Here is a 23,974-nt window from a genome sequence, read left to right on the forward strand (position 1 = left end):
CCTCAGATTCTTTCCAAAGCGCCGTACCTAAAAACTTAAGGAATTCATAGAGGGGAAAGAATCGCTGCAGATAAGTTTCTGCAGAACTCCACCTGCCTTTTGCCCCATCTTTCTGAGGCTCCCGGCCGTGAGTGGACTTGCCCCTCCCACAAGGACTGAGCCCGTCGGTAACACTTTTTATTCTTTATTTTAGAAACAGGGTCTCACCAAGTTGCAGAGAGCTTCACTAAGTAGCTGAGGTTGTCCATGAACCGCAATCCTCCCATCTCTGCCTCCCAAATGCTGGGATTTCAAGCGTGTGCCACCGCGCCCGGCTGACCTTTTCTGATATCCTTTTTTATAAACCTTTATTGGTGCCTCTCAAATTTCTGAACTGGTTGGTCTCACTCAGCACAGTACTGGCCTCCCAGGATGTAATTCTCCTCCCATACCACCACGGTACCCTGTTCTCCTTGCTCTTTGCCAGGTCCTTAGCATGGCGTACCGAAGCCTCTACATGCCGGCAGATCTCCAGAGGTTTCTATGGAGCAGCCTCCTTGGTTACCTCCCAGGTCCATCCCACAGGTGGGTGAATGTTGGTGAGAAAATCCCAGCAGAGTGGAGGCGTCTGTCTATGACTCTGGCCTGAGGTCTCATACTGCCAGACAGTAGCTCCCAGCCTGGAGTGAATATTGAAGTTACTGGGAGGGTCGCTGAACTCACTGCACGGGTCCCGCCCTCCTGAGGTTCAGGATTGATGAGTGTCTAACTGTGTTACTTTGGCTCTCCTTGAATCTGGTCCTCTTTTCTCAGCCTCTCGACTGGGATGATAGGCATGTGCCTCCTGTTGAAGTATGAACGCCACTGTGGCGGTGGTGGGTGAGTCCTTAAGGAAGTGACTAATTCCTTAAGAGGGATTAATATCTCTCTTGTGGTGCTGCGTTCCTGCCCCAGCATGAGTTATCGTAAAGTAAGTTGGCCTCTTGTGCTTTGCCACTCCTAGCCAAATTCACTTCTCCTCCTGAATTCTGCTGAGTTGGGCTACACGGGGCCTCACAAGAAGCTCAGAAGATCCCAGAGCTGTACTCTGCTTCTTCATAACTCACCCAGTTTCAGATAATTTTCCACATGGTTCTGGGGATTGAACCTAGGGGCATCTACCTCTGAGGGACACCTTCAGTTCCATTTCATCATTTTTTACAAGGTCTCGCTAAGTTGCTGAAGGTCTCCTACGTTGCTTGAACCTATGATCCTCCTGTCTCCGGTGCCCTAGTACTGGAATTAGAGGCGTGCCCACAACGCTCGGCTTGGGTATTCTTTTATAGAGCAAAGGACTCTGATGCTGAGGCAGTAACAATGCAAGTGTCTCTACAGGTTTTCCTCATCCTTCCTCTGCCCACTCAGCCATCCCACTCTTTCCCCCAGCATCCAAGCTTCTAGGAAAAGGATTCATTATTTGCCTTCTCTCTCTTTCATGTTCCTCACTTTACCTTCTAAACCCACTGCAACTGAGCATCTATTTTCAAAACTGATGGGGTTACTGATTATCTCACACCGCACATTTATGAACATATTTTTGTTTCATTCTCACAATGATCCTAAAATGTCTATAGTAAAACAATGCCTAATAAAGGAACAAAACGTAGCCAGGCATGGTGGCACACACCTGTAATCCTAGTACTTCAGGGGCTGAGACCGAAGGATTGCAGGTTTGCAGCCAGCCTCAGAAACTTAGTGAGGCCCTCAGCAACCTTTTGAGTTTCTGTTTCAAAACAAAATAGGGCTGAGGGTGTACCTCAGAGGTAGAATATTCCTGGGTTCAATCCCCAGTACCACAAAAAAATTAAAATATTTTAAAGCACACAAATGCAGAAGAGAGGGAGCGTGCTTCTGTTTCCCACGGAGCTAGAGTACCAGATCCAGCGGAGGCAGGAGATGTGGCAGGGCTGGTTCCCCTCAGCACAGAGGTGTTTAAATTGGGACTTCCAATCTGTAGCATGCAAGCTCTTTAAGAGAACCTGGTTTCTGTTTGACCTTGATTAATTAACTAATAAAGAAGTTGACTCTGACTCAAGGGTGGAAAAAACATTATCAATGTAAACATATTGGCCATTTTACTTGTCATGATCTTGGGAGCAAGGGTGGGAAGAACGCTGCCCGTGTAGTTGTACATTGTTTTCGGGATACTTTACGGTAATCTCTTCGAAGTCCGTTACAATACATACCAGCCTTCCCCAACCTGAATTTAGTTTGCCTTTCGGTCAGAAGCTGAGCTGATGAAGCTTTTTCTGGACTGCAGCACAATAGCTCCCTGGAGATCTCTTTCCATTGCTCAAGGAATTTTTTTTCCTCTCTCTCTTAAAAAGAATAACATTGGCCGGGCGTGGTGGCGCACGCTTGTAATCCCCGCGCTTGGGAGGCAGAGACAGGAGGATCGTGCAGGTTCGAAGCCAGCCGTGCGTGCTGGCTTAGGAGACCCTGTTTCCAAATAAAAATGTAAAAATAGGTCTGGGAGTGTAGCCCGGAGGTAGAAGGGCTTCCAGGAACCCCAGTACCACCAATAATAATAATAATAATAATAATAATAATAATAATAATAACAACATTGCATGTGTAGAATGTTCCAGGCTCAGAAAGAAAGACAGGCTATTCAATTTGAATGATTAATCAGGACATTAAGTAATACAAAACAAGAGGTTAGAGTTCAAATCCAAAAATTACTCTCATTTTTAAAACTCAGAACAAATATAATCTCTTCTGGGTTATTTCTGCATGGCCGACACAATTCTGAGGCTGGGCGGTGATGTTTCTAACGTCCATCTTCTTGCCCCGGGCTCACAGCTACTCGAATGTGATGTCTTGGCATCTTTTTCAAAGGGTGGTCTCCACAGAACTCAAGATTTAGTGTACACGTGTATGTGTGAGAAGAGAAATGTGCTTTTAATACTAGAAGGAAAGCTTTACTTAAAGTGTCCGTAAGGGGCCAAGAGAGAGGAACTGAAAATATGGATGAAAGAAATCTCCTGAGGGCCAGGGCACGGCTTAGTGTGAGAATGAGTCCCTGCCTGGCATGTGCGAGGCCCTGAGTTCAATCCTCAGTACTGGAGGGAAAGAGGGAGGGTGATAGAGAATGAGAATGAATGGAATTCAAGCCTTGTCACTTATGAAAAGAACATTTCTTACAGAGGAGATACACGCGCCCAAGGACGCGGCAGCAGCGCCATACTGCCGGCGGCAGCGGGGAACTCACCGGACGGCTACAGCAAGCCAAGGTGAGCTGCTGAGGAACAGCCAGGCGGAATCGTTCGGCGCAGAGAGCATTTAAAGCTCCCAGTGGTTGAGCTCAGCACACGCTGCAGGGACTCAAAGCGGAACTCAAAACCAGAGAAGAAAAAATGCGCCAGCCTCATGGCCGAGAGCGTGGCAGTGGCGCCATATTGCCACCGGCGGCAGCAGCAGTGAATTCACCGAGTCCAGTACAGCTACATCTGCGTACTCAAGAACAGTGAGTCAAATTGCGGGCCACAGAGGAGAAATCCCAGTACTGTACCCCCTGGGACTTGACCCAGTGGAAGAGGGGCGGTGGCAGAGATATCACACCATAGGAGAATGTGCAACCTGGCACCCCCCATAGTCTAAAGCAGCCTCTATCGACTCCCTGGGTCGGAGACTCTGTGATACAATCCAGTAAAGGAGTAGTGGGGTCTGAGATACTACTGACTCGAGATCCAGAGCACCTTAAGTGAAGTCATAGTGACCCAAGGGAAGAACCCAGAGAAGGCACAAACTTCCAAAATCATGGGAAAGAGGAATAACACTGGAGCAATGAATGCGCACAACCCCACAACATCAGAACCCGATAAAACAGAAAATCAGAGATTTCTAGAAGATCAAATCAGGAAAATAACTAGAAATAATAGAGGTGCTTCGAAAAGAACTCAGAGAGAGCCAAAAAAGAGATAAAGGATGCAATTAATGAAGTAAAGGCCTCAATTCAAAGCACAAACAACCGATTAGACCACATGGAGAACAGAATCTCGCTCTTAGAAGATGAGCAATCCAAAAATGAACGCATAGTTTCTAATCTAGAAAAAAATATCCAACAGCAGGAATCTGACATTGAAGAAATATGGACCCATCTTAAGAGAGCTAACCTAAGAATAATTGGAATAGAGGAGGGAAAAGAAAGTGAAACCAAAGGGATCAACAATCTCTTCAAGGAAGTAATAGCAGAAAATTTTCCAAACATAGAGCAAGAGGTTGATACACAGATCCAGGAAACTTATAGAACTCCCTTTAGACAGGATCGGAGAAGAGGATCCCACGCCACATAATTGTCAAAATGACCAATGTGGAAGCCAAGCAGAGAATCTTAAAGGCAACAAAAACAAAGGGCCAAGTGACATTCAGAGGCAAACCAATTAGAATCACTCCAGACTTCCCAAACCAAGCCATGAGAGCCAGAAGGGCTTGGAGTAACATATTCCAAACTCTGAAAGAAAACAACTTCCAGCCAAAAATTTCCTATCCAGCAAAACTTTCTATCAAATTAGATGGAGAAATAAGAAGCTTCCATGACAAACAGAAACTGAAGGAATTTATGTCTTCAAAACCAGCGCTAGAGAAAATACTCAAAGAGATTAACTACAAAGAAGAAATAGGTAACACTCACCAGAACCAGAGAAACAAGATTTTCCATCCAACAGACAACTAAGATTGGTTATCTGGGGAGAATCATTATTTATGTTAGTCTTTTACCTATCTCTAAATTGTATTGTTTGCCTTTATTGTTGTTAATTTTTAGGATTTCTAGTTGGAATATTAATATACCTTCAGATATAGCATTTGGAAATATTTTATCCCATTCTATTAGTAACTTTTAACTCTGTTTACATTGTCTTTGGATATACAATATTTTTTTTATTTTTTAGGGAGTTTGTATATTCTTCTGTTGCTGTGCCATTGAAATCATATCCAAGAAATCACTGCCAATTTCAATGTTGTGAGGTTTTATGACCCAGATTTTCTTCTAAAACTTTATAGTCTTAAGATTTATATTTAGGTCTTTTATCTATTTTGAGTTAATACTTGTATGTGGAATTAGGTAAGGGTCCAATTTTATTCTTTTCCATGTAATTATTATTTTTCAACAATATTTAGTTAAAAGATTATTATTTCCACCACCAAATGTTCGTGGAAACCTTGTCAAAAATAATTTGACAATATAGGGAAGAATTTAGCTCTAGGCTTGTATTTAACTCCAATGGTTTATATATCTGCCTTTAGAACAGTACTACACTGTTTCAATTATTGTAGCTTTATATGGTTTGAAATCAGAAAATATATATCTGCTAGCTTTGTTCTTTTTCAAGATCGTTTTGGGTATCTAGAATCCATATTCCATATTAGGATAGATTTTTTTCTGAAAAATAAATATATAAATATATGATAGTTTCACCTAAAAAAACAGAAAAAAAATATCCTCTGGTAAGAAAGAAAGCAAAAAGAAATATTGAATGTTATCTTGAAGTCATCAAAAGCTTGGTATCAGACAAATGAAACTGTTATGTGAGATTATCATTTTTAATTTTGGATAAATTGCTATAATACTAGATGTCAACCACTAAGCCAAGCATGGGAAGGAGGTATGGGGAGAGAATGGGGTGGGGATCGGGTGGGGGCTGACTGGGCGATGTGTGCATGTATGTCTACAAAAGTCTGTATCCCACTATGATGTATGAATACAGTGCACCAATAAAATAAAATAAAATTAAAAAAAAAGAAAAGAACATTTCTTATAAGAACTTATGCACTGTAACAGAGTCATGTATATGTCTCTTATAAACACAATCTTTTGCAATGTAGTCCGTGCAGTGGTACGATTAGACATGGCATTATTCCATTTTATCAGAGAGGAAGGTCATGAAGAACACAGTATTAATATTATTCTTATCCATACTACTAAAAATAGCATCTTAGAAAAAATATCCATTGTGAAGATAATTTAAGATTTATCCACATAAAGAAACTTAAAGTCCCCATGTGTTAGAATTCACAGTCCAAATGAACAACAGCACAGAGATATTAGGTTTGGCGTTAATTAAAGGGTCAGATTACTTAGAAGCCTGCATTTTCATTTGGTTCATAACTAGAGACAAATGACACAAAGTTAGAATGGCATTTAACCTGAGTAAGATGCAGGTAATGTAACCATCTAAAGATAGAATCCAATAAGCTTCTCCCTATACTGGTTTATGTGTGTTTCAGTGAACTTTATTAATGGACATTAAAATGTGTATTTTATATACTCTTGCCAGGTCACCAAACAGTATTTCTTAAAAGAATTAAAGTCAGGATGCTGTAGGGACGCATGCAGGTCCGTGTTTACAGCTTAATTTATAATAGCCAAACCATGGAACCAGCCTATGTGTCAGCCAATAGCTGAGTAGTTAATGAAAATGTGGTATGTATTCACAGTGGCGTTTCACGCAACCATAAATGTTATGGTAAAACTGTAACGGTGCCCCACGCTGGTGCCAATATTGTTACCGTGAGGAACTGTTACAGGGGCCCTGTTGGGCTCCCAAACTGTAATAGTGAGAGATGTAGCCACGGGTTCTTGTTCTGAACTTCGGGGGAAAATAATAACCCAAACTCTTACGCTATAAGCTATTTCATTATTACAAAGATAGAAAATTAGAACATAGCTTAGAGTAAAGCACAATGCCATAAAAGGTGACGTAATGGGGTGACTTGAAAAGAAGTCACCAGAGGGTTTTGGACCCAGAACATTTATACCAAGTCTTCTGAACCAACTAGATTCACCCTTTCTTCAGGGCAGGTCTTCTGATGTGGGCATTCCTTCCTGTAGACCTTCCCCGTCTCCGGTACAGATCCCAAGCCTTTTGTTTTACCCCAAAATGTGTTCATTGTAGGAGTCTGGGATCTCTTATGGCATCCCCCCACATCCTTGGGGAAGTTTGTTTATCTTTAAAATGTAAGACCCTGGGCTTCCTCTATTTCCTTGCTAATCACCCTTGGTGCCTGGAACTCCGCAGCCCTTTCCCAATTCCAGCTCATTAACACATTTTGAAGCCCTTTCTCAATACCGGCACATTAATACAATACTGATACAATAAAGAAGAACATATTTACGTCATTTGCAGAAAAAAAGTGGATGGAATTAGAGGATGGTGTGCTGAGGTCAGCCAGTCTCAGAAAGTCGAGGGTCGTATGTTTTCTCTCATATGGGGAAACTAGAGAGAAAATAGAAAACAGGGGACTTTCAATGAAGGGGATAGAGAGAGAAGACTAGCAAGAGGGGTGGGCAGGAGCTGGGAGAGGAAAAGAAAGAAGTGATGGGTAAAAGGGTTCAAATTCTACGGTATGAGGTGCAGATGAAGGCGTCACCACCATCTCACTCTTGGGCACAAGGAGGGTTGGGAGTGATGAGGTAGGATAGAAGGAATAAAATTTTAGAGGGAAAGGAGACCCTTTGGGAAGGAAAAGGAAATATGGTTTTAAGATCTGAAATCTTCAGTTAATAGAGCTTGGTTATTCTTAAAAATCCAGGCCCATAACTTTTTTTTTTTTTTTTTGCGGTACTGAGGATAAAACCCAGGGGCATTGTACCTCCGAGCTACACCCCCAGCCCTATTTTTTATTCTTTATTTTGACAGAGGGTCTCACTGAGTTGTGAAGGGCCTCACTAAGTAGCTGAGGCTGTCTGCAAACCGCGATCCTCCTGTCTCAGCCTCCCGAATGCTGGGATTACAAGCGTGCACCACGTGCCCAGCTCAGCCCAGAGTGCGCTGGCTCAGGAAGCTTCTGAGGTGATTAAACCTGAGAGCTTCATCTTTTGTCAAAGTTTACCATTTGCCTCCAGGAATAGCCTCAAAAAGTCAGACTTTTGTTAAAAGAGCCCCACACTCTGACTCCCTGTCTTCAGTCCTGGCCCAAAGGAACTCTCACCTTTTGTGAGCCAGAAAGCTTCAAAGAAGGAGGCCGCCATGCCATGTGCCCTGGCTACCCTCCTCTCTAGAGGGCTCCCATATACCATAAGAAGTAGAACTCAGAAGAGCTCTGGGCCACCCTTTACTGAGCCATTTTGCCAGTTTTGAGCCATTCTTTTTTGGACCATTCTTAGCCATTTTGCCATTTGGGGCCATCTGGAGGCAGCTTTGACAGCTTTTGCCCCCCTCCCTGAAGCACTCTCACGCTCTTTGAGATGGACCACGTTTCCTCTAAACCTGTATCTCTACTTTACTTGAATTAAGACCTTTGCCTTTATCTCTGACTGGCGTGTGTTGAAATTCCTTTTGCCACAGAAGCCAAGAACCCACAGAAGTTATCATGTGTTTCCATGACAGTAGCGGGTGGGATCTGGAGCAAAACACACCAAGACCAGGGTGCATGTCGGTTTGTGTGACGTGGAACCTTACTCTGATATATAATTACAATGAGTTAAAAAAATAAAAATAAAATCCAGCCACTTAAAAGCATAAACAGCACTCTAGCTTTGGGCCACAAAGAAAAGATGAGGAAAGCTGTATCGGGTCATGGGGCACAGTTCACACAGGTCTGCACCAGTGCTCCTGACGCTTTAATGGGCATTCACATTACCAAGGGTCTTATCACACTCTCCCAGTCTGCAGGTTAACCTTTCTCTCTACTCTGTTGATTGTTTACACAGGAGTTGATTGTCTGCACAGGAATTTTTCAGGTTGATGTAACCCCATTTTTCTCTTTTGCTTTGACTGCCTCCGCTTCTAGGGACATAACCAAAAAACCAATGTGCAGACCAATGTCACAGAGCTCCCTCCCTCCCCCTGTGTTTTTTTTTTTTCCTAGTAGTTTCAGGTCTTAGTAGAAGTCTTTATCCCCTTAAGAGTTTATTTTTGTACTTAGTGTGAGATAGGGTTTACTTTTTTTCATTTTTGAGTGTGTGCGTAGAGTTTTGTCAGCACCATTAATTGAAGAAATGGTCCTTGTTCCCCTGTGTGTTCTTAGAAACTCTGTTGAAAATCAGTTGGCCATAAGTGCGAGGATTTATTTCTGGGTTCTCTGTTTCATTTCTCGTTGTGTCTGTTTCTATGTCAGTACCATGCTATTTTGATTGCTAGAGTGTCCAGTATATTTTAGGCTTGAGTAGTGTGAGATTTCTAGCTTTCTGCTTTCTGCTCAAGTTTTCTTTGGCTAATTCAGGATTGTTTATGGGTGCATATGAATTTTAGAATATTTTATATTCCTGTGGAAAATATCATTAGAATTTTGATAGGCATTAGATTGAAACTGTGGCTGTTTTGAGAAATGCAGACATTTTACCAAATTAATTCTTCCAATCCATGAACATGGGATATCTTTGCATTTATTTGTCTTTGCTTTCGTTTATCAATATTTTAGCCTTCAGTCACTTTCTCTTAAATTTATTCATAAGCAATTTATTTTCTGTAGCTATTATAAATGTGACTGTTTCAGATATCTTTTTCAGATATTCACTTATTAAGATATAGAAACTACTGGTTTCTGTATGCTGAATACATATCCTGAAAGTTTACTCAACTCATTTATTAGTTTTTCTTGTTGTTGTTGTCACTGTTTTTAAGGTTTTCTCTACATAAGATCATGTTGTCTGCAAACAGACACTTTTACTTTTTCCATTCCAGTTTGGATGCATTTTATTCCTAAATGTACATGTATATTCTGTGATAGTTAAAAACACACAAATAAGTACTATTTAAATGAAGCTGATTTTTAAAGGACCACGGTAAAAGCAAGTTTTTTTTTTTAATATAACAGAATAGTTAGCAAAGATGAAAGTAGGAACAAAGTATGATCACAATGAAAGAAAAATGCATTTCACAGAATTTTTCCAGACAGGTCTACAAATATACCCAATCAGAAACGGAAACCCATTATCAGTAAATATGTATATAGAATATAATATTACATTATCATCTAAGTAGAACCTTCACTAATTATCTGGAAGATTGCACTTTCTGTTGATTTAATTTATCACTATACCCCACATTTGAGTGTAAGAAAACCTCTGCTCATCAGCTTTTGACACAGAAGTAGAACGGATGAGAGAGAGCTTGACAGAGTAATGGCTTAGGCTTGAAAGCTTGAAAGAAAACTGCTTAGGCTGACATACTGCTCTGATTTGTCAGTGTTGCTGAGTTAAAAATGAAAGCGGAAAGCTGTGACCTTTTAAGAAGTCTGTACTGGATGGGCATGGCGGCACACACCTGTTCTTGGGAGGCTGGGCTAGGAGGATGGCAGGTTCCAGGCCAGCCTCAGCAAATTAGCAAGCCTCTCAGCACCTTGCCCAGACTTACAATGCCTCAGTTCAAACCCAAGTGTCAAAAAGAAAAATAAAATCTGTACAGTTATAGCATAGTTGCTTTCAGAAGGTTTTCTGCTGAATAGTCAATCGGGAACCTGAGGGGAATCAGGATTTGGCTGCTAAGCCGGACCTTGATTAAGCAGGTCTCTCTGGGGCCAGGGTAGAGCTTTCCTTAAAGAAAACACCGAGGGTTTCACTATTAGACAGACAAAATAACTCTAAACTGCCTGTTGATTTTAAATTTGACCAAAGGAAAGAATCCTTAACACAACACGATCATTTATTGTGAAAAAATCAGTTTGATTCTGGGTTAGCCCTATTCGTCTTGATAGAGCCACAGGTGCTTTCAAAAGTTGAAGGCACAGAGTTGGGGAAGGGCTGCAAGAGTTTCTTCCTCAGGTGGGAGGAAGGGCTATTGTATTTCATGCCCCTTTTGCATCATTTCATAACACTAACCATTTTTATTCTCTACAAAATCTGCAGGCAAGTCGTTCATTCAGCCCAGCACAGAGGTAAGTTCAGGTCTCCTGGGCTCTCCCTGGAGCTTGCAGGTGCATACCTTGCTGGTCCCTGGAACGGCAGCTCAGGTCCTTCCTGGCTGGCGGGCAGCACATCACGGTCCCTGGCACCATGTCGCAGGGATTCCTTCCTCACACTAACCTATTCTGATTAACTAAACCTTAAACCAAAATGTCAACCCTGGAGCTGGGCATGGTGGTGCACACCTGCCATCATCCCAGTACTTGGGAGGCTGACACAGGAGGACTGCCAGTTCCATGCCTGTTTCAAAATTTAAAAAAATTAATTAGGAGACTAGGGGTGTGGCTTAGAGGTAGAATGCCTCTGGGCTAACTCCCCAGGACCACCACCAACAAAAAAGAAGTGTGTTGTGTGTGTGTGTGTGTGTGTGTGTGTGTGTGTGTGTGTATCAATCTTAGGCGCTTCTAAAGTTGTTAATTTGAAAACAACTGGAATTAGAGGGGAAAAACAAACAAAACATGACCAGAGACACTGTGTATAAATCATGCAGTACCATTGGCCACTTAAAACTCTCACTGGGTGCTTCTTAGAAGAGATTTTTATTGTGGGTAAAGTATCTATCACATAAAATTTAACGTTTCAAACTTTTTGTACTGAGGATTGAACGCAACACTAAGTTGCCGGAAGCCTCCTTAAGCTGCTGAGGCTGGCCTTGAATCTACATTCTCCCTTCTCAGCCTCCACGTACTGGGAATGCACTGGGAACACACCACCACGCCCGGCTTCCTTTCGGCCATTTTTAAGCACACGGTTTTTGGTGACATTAGGAGCATTCATGTTGAACGATGTCACCACCTGCCATTCTCAGAACCCTTCTTTTTGTGTGTGGTAGTGGGGATTGAACCCAGGGCCACTCTACCTCTGATCTACACCTCCAGCCTTTTTTTTTATTCTTTATCTTTTAACAGGGTCTCACTAAGTAGCTGAGGCTAACCTCGAACCTGTGATCCTTCTGTCTCAACCGCCCAAGTACTGGGATCACAAGCGTGCGCCACCACATCCAGCTTCCTCAAAACTCTTAGTCCTCCAAGTAGAACTCACAGAACACCTCTTAAACAACTCAAGGGGTTCCAGCACCCTGGGCTGCCTTCCAGCTTGCAAGGGAGAAGGCCCAGAGGTGTTGGAAAGGTCAGTTTGTAGAAGTGGCTCTTGAAAGGGCCTGGACCTGCCCCTGCAGAGAGACGAGGGTCCCAGCTCTGCAGGTACACCTGCTTTTCCTGACTCCCAGGGCTTGGTGGTAACACTCAGCACACAGGCTCATTAGTGAGTGACCCAAACCTCTACCCACCCAGCCTCTGTTCTCCCAGTTGCTGCCTCTAGGCTCAGGATGGCTAGCTGGTCTCTGGTCTCCGGCCTCCGCCTCCGTTCTGCTTCCCTGACATCACGCCAACTGCTCAGGCAGTGAGCGAGAGGGAGGAGAGAGGACACAGGCAGCCACGGCCTCTGCTGGCGTCCTTAGTCTTGAGGACTAAGGTGAGCCTAGAACACAATAGGCGTGGTAGGTGCTTTTGCTTTTGCGGTACAGGGATTGAACCCAGGGGTAGTTTTCCTCTGTGCTGCACTCCAGCCTTTTTATTTTTCATTTTGACACGGGGTCTTGCTAAGTTGCCGAGACTGACCTCAGACCCTGCCATTGTCTTATCTCAGGCTCCCGCACTGAGATTACAAGCGTGCACCACACCAAACTTGAGTTCTTTCTTTTTTTCAGGTTTCCCGGGTTGAATGGTCATACATTTTGGATTCCAAAGACAAAAGAAACTAAAAAGAGAATCAATACGTGAGATTGCATTAAACTGAAGAGCTTCAGTGTGGCAAAGGAAACTGTTAAGAACCTCAACAGAGAGCCGACAGAATGGGAGATTTTTGCCAACTCTTCCTCCAATCGAGGACTAATATCTAGAATATACAGAGAACACAAGAAACTTACCACTAAGAAAACAAATAACCCAATTAAAAAAATGGGCAAGTGATCTAAATAGACACTTCACAAAAGGAGAAATTCCAATAGCCAATAAATGTATGAGAAAATGTTTAACACCATTAGCAATCAAAACGACCCTGAGATTTCACCTAACTTCAACTAGAATGGCAATCATTCAAAACACAAAAAATAACAAACACCGGCGAGGATGTGGAGAAGTGGGAACTCTAATTCATTGCTGTGGGACTGCAAATTAGTGCAACCACTTTGCAAAACAGTGTGGAGGATCCTCAGAAGAATGAGAATGAACTTACCATATGACCCAGCAATACCACTCCTGAGTATCTACCCTAAAGAGCGGAAGCCAAACTACCAAACTAATTAATGTGTATCTATGTTCATAGCCGCATAATTCACCATAGCCAAACTGTGGAAGCAGCCAAGATGTCCATCAACAGATGAAAGGATTACAAAACTGTGGGATATGTACACAGTGGAAGTTCACTCAGCCATAACGAACACAATTATATCATTGACATGGAAACGGATGGAACTGGAGGACATTACGCTAAGTGAGATTAGTCAGTCACATAAAATAAGAAATCGAATGGTCTCCTTGATATACGAAAGCTACAGAGAAAATGGGTCATGGGAGGAACTCTAGATGAAGAGGAGAAACTATAGGTGAGTTTGTAAGGCTACCTAAGTAGGGGTGACAGAAGGGGGTAAAAGGGAAATTCCTTAATGTACACGCACAAACATATCAAGTTGATCGGTAAGCGAAACATGAGAAGGCAGGAGGGGAGGGAACCGGGTGGGGACTGGGGAACGGCTAATTGGGTAATGTGTGCCTGTATGCCACCACCATCTTATACTCCATTAAGGTGTATGAATACCATGCACCAATAAAAAATTTTTAAAAATTATCTAGGGAAGAATTGCAAGGGGTGCTGAACGACTACAAAAGAGGAAGCTTACTTGACATTTTTAAAGAGAGGATAGAGCCAGGCATGGTGGTGTGCACAATAATCTCAGCACGTGGGAAGCTGAGACAGGAGGCCCATGGGTTCAAGGCCAATCTCAGCAACTTAGTGAGGCCCTCAGCAACTTAGTAAGACCCTGTTTTAAAGAAAAAAAAAACTATAAAAATGCTGGGAAGTATCGGATGGATGGACAGAGCAAAACTAATCTGATTTTGTGAAGGCCTTTTGTTTATTGGAAAAGTCTCCCTGACTGAAACTCCCCTGTATCTTGCTTGGCACAGAATACAAGGGACCTACAGGTAACTCCTCTCCTGCTTAAGGGACCCCCCCACTTTCCCACCAGAATTGAATTTCCCTCCTGGTTAAGCTATATAACCCTTCAACCTGTAAGCAGAGACAGGCTCCATCCTTTCCCAAAAGACTTTCTCCACAAGTTTTATCCCAATAAAGCCTGTTCAGCCATACAGACACCTTCCTCACCTCCCTTCCCTCCCCCTTCGCAGAGAAAGTGTAGCTCAGAGGTAGAACACTCATGGGTTCAATCCCTCGTACCACGCACGTGCGCACACACACACACACACACACACACACACACACACACACACACATGGCAGCTGGCAGGAAGGTCAACTTGGCACAAACTATTATGAAACCGAAGATAAGCAGAGGATGGGCCAATGTTGCTTCTTTAGTTTTTTTTATCTAAACAAGTTATTTACTGAAAACCATATTCATACTTACATAAAATACATGTAGTTTACAGAAAGAATGAAAGAAAATGACATCCCCAGATGTCGTCATTGTTAGCAAAGCGCAGGTGCATGCTGGGGGAGCTGTGCAGATGGTCCTGGGTGGGGAGGCAGTGGGCGGGGCAGGGTGGAGCAGGTGTGGGGATGGGGAGGACGGGAAGCTGCCAGAGCCAGAGCATGGCGATGACTGCCTAACGTGGGGCCTCGAGGGCTCCCAGCTGACGGCGAGAGCTGATGGACCGCACGAGGGCATGCAAAAGGGGACGTGCTGAGGACACCGAGGGCTTGGCCTGGAGCAGCCGGGAAAGGCTGAGAGGTGGATCCTGGGGTCACGGTTTGGTGGTGGGGAGGGGTGGGAAGGACGAATTTGGTTTTGAGCCTGTAAACGGTCTTGTCCATTTGCTGAGTCAAACAGAAGTGGAATTTGATGCTCAGAGGAAGCAGGTGTTAGAACCAATGATCCCAATATCCAACCCCAGCCTGGGGGAGATTTCACAACGCTTCAGACAGCTATTTCTTTACCGGTGTGTGTGTGTGTGTGTGTGTGTGTGTGTGTGTGTTTCCTGTAACAGAGGTTGAACCCAGGCATTCTACGTCCAAACTGTACCTTCAGCTCTTTTTATTTATTTTGAAACAGGGTTTCACTAAGCTGCTGAGGCTGACTTTGGAACTGTTATCTGTCTTAAAATACTGGGATTACAGATGTGTACCACCATGCCCTGCAACTTTGATTCTTTTTTTTTTTTTTTTTTGGTGGTACTGGGGTTCCTCGAAGCCCTTCTACCTCCGGGCTACACTCCCAGACCTATTTCATACTTTTTTTTTTGAAACAGGGTCTCAAGCCAGCACGCCTGGCTTGGAACCTGTGCGATCCTCCTGTCTCCGCCTCCCAAGCACGGGGATTACAAGCGTGTGCCACCACGCCCGGCTCTGATTCTTTATTCTCAAAGAAATGAGTGAAACTTGGCACAGGGAAGGATGTCCTATCAGTGATAGCCAATCTGACACTTCAGTCTGTAGAACGTCATATAATCCATTGGCATGATACTGGGACACTTTCTACTACTACCAGGCTGGATTTCTGAACTTCTTTTCTCTCCTTCCTTATTCTGAACATTTTTAAATCAAGTTACTACTACTACTACTGAAAAGAAAAACAAATAGTGTTAGCTTTTTCCCAAAAATATTCATAATTATTTTGAGATGCCATTAATTAATTGTATCTATCCCCTTCTCTTGTCTTTTTCCTTTTTTCCTTATTTGAATAATGGCACTTTTTCAAATGCTATATTAGAAAAAGGTACTCATACCAAGTGGGTATGTATCATGAAATACATTTCATTAACTGAAATGTAATGGATACATAGTGGAAATTTTCAGTTTTTTAAAAAGATTCATATATTTCTGTTTAAGTAGCAGGGTCTCTTTTAAGTATACCTTTCCTTATTCAAAAGACTATATAAATCTGATAGTCATTTTTAGTTTTCTTAGATATTTCCAATTACAACTCCAGTCCAACCCTTGAAGTGGTCGAAATGAGGCACATGTAAGAATACAGACTAACAGATATAGTCTCTACAAATGAACAAAAGCCAGTGGGCATGGGGTGCACAACTATAATTCCAGTACTTGGAACGCTAAAGCAGGAGAATCACTAGTTCAAGGCCAGCCTCAGCAACTTAGTGAGTCCCTCAGCAACTTTTCAAGACCTTGTTTTAAAATGAAAAATAATTCAAAAGGGGCTGGAGATGTAGCTCAGAGGTACAATGTCTCTGGGTGGGTTCAATCCCAGAAAGAAGAAAGAAGGAAGATGGAAGGAAGGAAGGAAGGAGGGAAGGAAGTAGCAAATGCCAGTGATTGATATAATGGTGCAATATATTTTATCTGAAGCCTTGCTGTGTCAGTCAGTTTCTAGTTGCTATAACAAAATACCCGAGCAAAACAACTTAAAAAAGAGAAGACATATTTTGGTTTATGGCCGCAGAGGGCTCAGCCCCGGGTCGCTTGGCTCTGCTGAATCTGGGCCTCTGGTGAGACAAAATAGCACGGCTCTACCTGTGTGGTAGAGCAGGGCTACTGGTATCATGGCAGCTGGAAAGCAGAGGGAGAGAGGAAGGGGTAGGGAGGAGGAATAGCCCCCGAGGGTGCGCTCCCAGGGACCACCCACTTCACCTCCCTCCCATCTCCTCCCGCCTTCCTCACCTCCCAACAGCCATTCAGTGGATCATCCCACGGCGAGGCCACAGCCTCCTGATGTAGACACGTGCCCAGAGCTGGGCTCTGAGCATCACTGCCCTGGGAGCAAGCTTTCAACACAACAGTGAACCTCTAGAGAACATTTCAGATCTAGGCCATACCACCTCGACACCTGACTTGTTTTAGATTCTGATTTTTTTCTTTTTGATTATAGAAAGGTCATACTATGTATACACCAAGCCTTTGGGAGTAGGTAGAAATCATACACATTGCTACTTCTGCAGTAAAAACTATGTATTCACATTCAATGGTATAAATAAAGACCATAAATAGTCAGATTTTGGTGCTAAATGAGTTTGTGTCTGCTTGAGTTTTATCATTTTAATAACTTTGCTTCTGGAAGTGGGAATTGCAGATAAGCGACCACAGATCTTTAATAATAGAAAACATTAGTGTGGGTAACAGATGGACCCAGACCAAAAAAAAAAATAGAAAGCTATTAAAAATAGGGTAAGGAGAGTGCCCAAGAAATGCATGAGGCTGGAGAATTAATTTTTAATGTGTCCTTAACATGAAAGTAAAAGAAACAGGCTTCTCAGGAGAGAAATGCAAATGCCGTCTTACAGAAGGGACGCTGATAAGTGAGCCAGGGCAGAGGATGAAGCCACAGTCTAAACTGGGGTTGGAGCCAGGCATGGCGGCGCACCCTTGTAACCCCAGCACTCGGGAGGCTGATATTGGAGGATCATGATTCCCAGACAGCCTCAGCCACGTAGTGAGGCCCTTTGCAACTTAGTGAGACCCTGTTTCAAAATGAAGAATGAAAAATAGGGCAGGGCTTGTAGCTTGGAGGTTGAATGCCCCTGGGTTCCATTCCCAGATTCGTTAAATATATATATATATGGGTTGGGAAAGATCATAATAAATATGGAGTTTTTCTGAAGCAATAGTGTAAGTCATGTAGGTATCAAAAATAAATCTCTTAGCCAGGTGTAGTGGCATACACCTGTAATTTCAGCACTTGGGAAACTGAGACAGGAGAAATGCAGATTTGTAGACAGCCTGAGCTACTCAGTGAGGCCCTCCACAATTTAGTGAGACCCTGTTTCAAAAATAAAAAATAGGGCTGGGGGTGTAGCTCAGAGGTAGAATGCCCCTGTGTGCCATCCCCAGTACTGCAAAAAAAAAAAAAAGAAAGAAAGAAAAAGAAAAAATTCAATGTATTAATGTAAAATAATGCAGAGGCAATGCCAAATTATTATTTCATTAAACAAATAAATTATATATGACTTGTATTGTTCTAAAATGTCCACACTAGCTAAGGGTATAACAACAAAAAGACCTGTCAAAGTTTTGTTTAAAATGGGAAACTTGCTTTCACTTAGGATTTTTTTTTTTCAAAGCAATTCTTAGTATTCTTTTTCTAATCTAGAGCTTTGGAAATAGTTTGAAAACACACTTTGGAAACCGTCCCCCTCTTCTTCTTTTAGGTTGTCTCTCCATTGCTTTGATGGTTTTCTGTGCGCAGAAAGGTTTTGGTTTGGTGATGGCGTTTTTCTTATCCCAAATATCCTTGCCCAGACTAACACCCTCTTCACTTAGTACACACTGTATGCATGTATCTAACCCCCATCATAGGTACGACGATGAGTCAACTAAACTCACAATAAAAAGTACTTACGTCTATGAAGAGTCTGCAACTCTTAAAAACTTTGCAGCAACGTGTAGCAATAATTATTATTATTAGAAAACTCACCCAGACGCCGTCTTCCGGGCGATGCTGCTTCCAGTTCCTCCCGGCGTCACTGAACATGAGGAGGTAGCTGGTCACCCAGTCGGAGCTCCCGTACCTGCCCTGGGTGGCCACGGCCGTGACCTCCGCTCTCTCTCCAAGGTCAATCTGCAGCCACTGGTATTTATTTGACACAAGCGGGGTCCAGCCGCCAGCTCCTGTTTTGAAACAACAATAAAAAAATGGTAAGAAGGAGAAAATTATTTAACATACCTGTCACTAGAAAACTATAAATATATATAAACATATATATACCCCCATATATATTTTATATACATATATTTATATATATTTAAGAAAATCAATCTGGGTATGGTGGCACATGCCTATAATGCCAGTACTTCAGAGGCTGAGGTTGTCAGAAACTTAGCGAGATCTTGTTTCAAATTTTCAAAATAAAAAATTAGAAGGGCTAGGGATGTAGCTTGGAGATAGGATGCCCCTGGATTGAATCTCCAGTGCCCAAAAAAAAAAAAAAAAAAAAAAGAGTTGAAATTTAATAAATTTTTTTTTCCTTTTGAGAAATGTTAAGGCTGAAGCCCACGGCCTCACTCTCTGCCCCTAGGGAGAACTGGGACTCTGGAGAGACCCCAGAGAAAGGAGGAGAGTCCTTAGTGAAGTGTTACTAACTCTCGATGTCATATTATTTTGAAGATATCAATGGGATGTGATGGTCCTAAGTAAATGTACACAGGATGTAAGGTGAGACTGGGATTGCGCAGATGTGGCCACTTGGAAATCACGCCCAGTGTCCCACGACCTCCTGCTGGTCAAGCAAGGCCCATCGTCACTGTTTTCTTTTTTTAATACTGGGATTGAACGCAGGGGCATTTTAATCACTATTGAGCTACTCCCCAGCCTCAGTAAGTTGATGACGATCTCGCTAAGTAGCTGAGGCTGTCCTCAAACCTGCTATCCTCCTGTCAGCCGCCCAATATAAGAAAGCAAAACGATATTTTCTATCAAACAAGATCACAGAGAACCTGGCGGAAGTTCCATTTCGTAACTGGAGCTAAGGTATCCATTATTTAACTTTTGTACATACGTCTATCTCTTCCAATCCTAGATATACTGGTTTTGTGTTTCTGTGTGTGTGTGTGTGTGTGTGTGTGTGTGTGTGGTATTGGGAATTGAACCCAGGGGCATTCTGCCTCTGAGCTACACCCCCAGCCCTATTTTATTCATTTGGAAACAAGGTCTTCCTAGGTTGATGAGCGTCTCACTACTTGCAAGGCTAACCTTGAACCTGAGATCCTCCTGTCTCGGCCTCCCAAGTACTGGGATTACAGGCGTGTGCCACCTTTTGTACAGTCTGCCCAGTGAAAACCAGCCAATCAGATTAGATTGTAAAAGCCGTACTCCAGCCAATGGGGAACAGAGTAGTGGCCTTCGCGGTAGGGAATAAAAGGCTGCGCCGATGGCCCACTGTGTGCTTGCTCCCTCCTTGCTTCCAGAAGTAAACTGCCTTGCTGAGTTACTTTTGGTGTCATGAGTTTTATTTGTGGCTTTGCTAAAACCAGTTTCCAATACTAAGAACTGGGACTACAGGTGTGCGCTACCATGCCCGGCTCAGGTTCATGATTCTAAAGTGTAAACACACAGTGAGCATCAGGGTTTAATCTCCTGGCATGTTCCTGTCTTAACTTACCAGATCTACTGCTCCTCCCAAGCCCACGAAAACTCAAGAAAGTGGGAAATTCTTCCAAGGTCCATCTAACCAGCAACAAAGAGTCTTAGGTTCAACACTCCTGAAATTGCGTATCTTTTTCTGCTACTATTTATTTTTTATTTTTAACGAGCATTTCAAAGAAGAGTTGGGAGAAGGTAAGAGATGTCATCAACCAAGCCACCAGCCTGACATTGTATGTTGGGAATTGTACACACATTAGCTGAGCCTGTGAGCAGCCATTAATACTATTATTTTGAATTTTCTCCTTGTCCTCCTGAGCCTGCATTTCTTTGAAAACTTTCTTTGGTATTTTCACTCCTTCTCACTTCAAGTCCAGAGAGCAACTAACATGGAAGCACAGGTGGAGAAGTCGAGTGAGCCAGAGGAAGGGGCAGGACCTGCGTGTGAGCCTGCTAGGATCATGAGTGGCCATTGGCAGGAACTGGAGCCTGCCCGTGCAGTGCTCCCAGGCTCAGGTTAGCAGTTACCCTCCTGCTAACAAATGCAACCCATCCTGGCTGCAGGGTGTCACCTGTGCAGAGGAGCATTCATAGGCAAATAAGCCGGGGAGGGTTTGCAGTCCTTCCTATCAAGCAATGGAGCACTGGCAACAACGGGTTCTCGAAGCCTCAAGAAACCTGCAGTCCTTCTCTCTCTGTGCCAGGCTGGTCTCACTTAACATAATGCTCTCCAGATCTTTCCATCTTCTTGAGAATGACATGATTTTGTTCTTCTTATATGTTTTCTCTAATATGCCCAAACTAGGGAGCATTGGGGAGACCAGAGGGACTCCAGATAATGGAGGGGAAACCTCAGCAAAGCCAGAAAGGAAGGATCGGGAAGGAAGAAGGCTGAGGTTGATTAATGGAGGGGCCGCATCTGAATATGTGTAAAAGTATGAATATAGCATGGTTACCTGGACACTCATTGTAGGGAAATGGGGAAGGGGGGAGAGGGCACCAAGCATAGTCTAAACGTATACCATTTTCAATATGTTCTACATATAAATAAAAGAAAATAAATTTTAAAAACCCCGAAGTCCCAGCCGGGTGTAAGAACCAGTTACTATGCACACGGCTTAATTACATGCCGAAGAGTAATGGTGGGAAAATCTCGGCTGGCGAGCACGGGTCTGGGTGCCTTCAGTATAGGCCTGGCGGTTGGTGCTGAAGGCCACAGCGGAGTAATAGAAGAGCCAGGAAGTTGCCGGAACCCACCATCATGGGCGGTGACATTCACTCACTCTCTGGAACAAATTAAGTTGTCCCGTGTTTTAAAACAGGGTGGGGTTGGGCAGGGAGCCGGGTTGGCCTTGCAGCTCAGAAAGAAGTGGAGTAATTGGCTAGCATGTGTCTTCAGTTTCCAGCAACACACACACATATACGCACACGCACACACATACATGTGCACACATGTGCGCACACACAAATTAGAAAGTCGTTCAAAAGGAGCATAATGCATAAAAGCCACAAAAGTCATTTCACAGGACTTCAAAGAGACACCAGTGAGTACTTTCTCTAATTTTTGTTTACCTTCCTTCCTTCCTTTTGTTCTTTTATTTTAATTTGGTACTGGGGATTGAAATCAGAGGCATTCTACCTCCAAGATACACTCCAGCCTTTTTAATTTATTTTTTAAAGTATTGCAACAGAGCCTCACTGAATTGCTGGGGGCCTCGCTCAATTACCATGGCCAGCCTCCAACTTGGGACCCTCCTGTCTTGGCCTCCCAAGTACTAGGATTGCGGGACAGGCACGCGCCACCACACTCAGCTCAGTGTTTGTTTTCTTTCAATTAAAACTAGTAAAAGTCCCTTAGTGTGTGACAGAGTCGAGGCTGCACATAAACTGACCCTGTTTAACTGGGGAGCATCGTTTCATAGGCCCTTCTGTTTTACAGTCTCTCAGGCTTCATGCACAAACAAGGACACAGTGTGTCTCCTGGCTCACCCCCACTCCCAGCTGAGCGAAGCGTCCAGTAGGGGCAGTCTGCTACTATCCTGAGAGCCTGCGAATGAGAAAAGCCTGCCCCGTCGTATGTGTGCGGACAGGTGCATTTCAGCACCCAATGAGATGGGCTGAGCAACGGCACACCTCCTCGCACCTCACAGTGCCGAGTGGACAGCAGACGCGATGGTTTGAAAGGCCACTGTTCTTATGAAGACCCATGGGTCCACCGCAGGAATGCCGAGTTTGCAGCTGTTGGGTCTAAACAATCTCACGATGTGGCGCTGGTTTCATCCACTATTTTACCCACTTTTTTTTTTTTTTTTGGTGGTACTGGGGTTCCTGGAAGCCCTTCTACCTCCGGGCTACACTCCCAGACCTATTTTATTTTTGGAAACAGGGTCTCTTAAGCCAGTGAGGCTGGCTTCGAACCTGCGCGATCCTCCTGTCTCCGCCTCCCAAGCGCGGGGATTACAAGCGTGCGCCACCACGCCCGGCTTTTACCCACTTTTAAGCCTCAGAGGTCTGAGGAAACGAGGGTTTCACCACTTCTTTCGCAAAGTAAGATAAAGAGGGGCAGAAGAGTGAAAGAGAGTGGAGCACACACTGCATGGCAGGACGCTTCGGATTTCTCAAAGCATCCGTCTCGTGCACTTTATCGATGAGAAAATAAAACAATCAACTTACATACATGGAAGATATTATTTTGAAACCAGCCCCTTTGTCACTGTTTGTCCCTGTCCAAGAACACGTCACGTGACTCACCAACCACTCAGCTCTTTTGTTTCTACGTAACCTGGAGAAATTTTGTCCTTGCTTTAAAGTTTTCTGTCTGCATGTTCTAATTCAGCACTGGCTCCATCCCAGACAGGCACCTTTAGTGCTGGGGTCGGGCAGGCAGGCGGCTGAGATGAAAGAGCGGGGTGGAAACCCCTCAGCGGAAGACGTAATTGCTTCTGGTGAACAAAGAAATGAGCCAGGCGTGGTGACGCATGCCTGCAATCCCAGTACACATGGTATACAGGCATGGTGGCGCGTGTCCCAGGAATCCCAGTACTTGGAATATTGGGACATGCTCTTTTTGCCTGGCTAGTGGACATTTTTTTTTCTGATTTGTTATGTAAAAGGGATGGAGTAATGCAGTGTGTGGATGCACAGACACACAGATAGGCAGGAGCGTGTGTGTGTGTGTGTGTGTGTGTGTGTGTGTGCGCGCGCGCGCGTGTGTAGAAGCCCTATGGGGAGTCTCCAAGTGAAAATCATGTGTACCCAGTCATTGCCACTGGGTACTGGAGACCGAGGCCTCCTGCTTCAGCCTACTACAGCGGGAAGAAAGCGTGTCTCACCTCCCCTGACCCCAAGCCTCGCTTCCTTTATGGGCGGACCAAATCCAACCTGCAACCTCCTAGCCTTGGCCAGTTGCACAGCACTGCCAAAAAATAAAATAAAATAAAATAAAATAAAATAAAATAAAATAGGACTGAGGGTGATGTTCAGCAGTGAAATGTTGCTGGGTTTAATCTCCAGTCACACACACACACACACACACACACACACACACGCACGCACACATGCACGCACACACACGCACACACACACAATGCACACACGCACATGCACATGCGCGCACACACGCGTGCACACACACACACACACACACACACACGTGCTGAGGAAGAGAAGATGGCCAGGACATGTGCTTTATCCTTCTGGAAGCAACACTGATATCTAATAAAACAGATTTTAAGCTAAAACACATCAGAAGAGACAAAGCAGGGCAGGTATTATTAATAAAAAATCAATCCAGGAAGAAGATATAATGATAATAAACATTTATGCCCCGAATGTGGGTGC

At 43.7% G+C, this 23,974-nt stretch overlaps 1 protein-coding gene across 1 annotated transcript in view; it reads right to left on the reverse strand.

Annotated features, from left to right (window-relative positions):
* Positions 1 to 23,974, reverse strand: part of LOC308272287 (contactin-associated protein-like 3) — a gene marked incomplete at both ends in the record, with an annotated part of 163,953 nt that overhangs the window by 110,731 nt on the left and 29,248 nt on the right. The window contains one exon of the mRNA XM_080709029.1: positions 18,470 to 18,663. Within this exon, the coding sequence (XP_080565155.1) occupies positions 18,470 to 18,663 (194 nt within the window). The remainder of the gene's footprint in view (positions 1 to 18,469; positions 18,664 to 23,974) is intronic.

This window comes from Muscardinus avellanarius (genome assembly GCF_963383645.1).
Source record: "Muscardinus avellanarius genome assembly, chromosome: 13".
In the NCBI taxonomy this organism is placed as follows: domain Eukaryota; kingdom Metazoa; phylum Chordata; class Mammalia; order Rodentia; family Gliridae; genus Muscardinus; species Muscardinus avellanarius.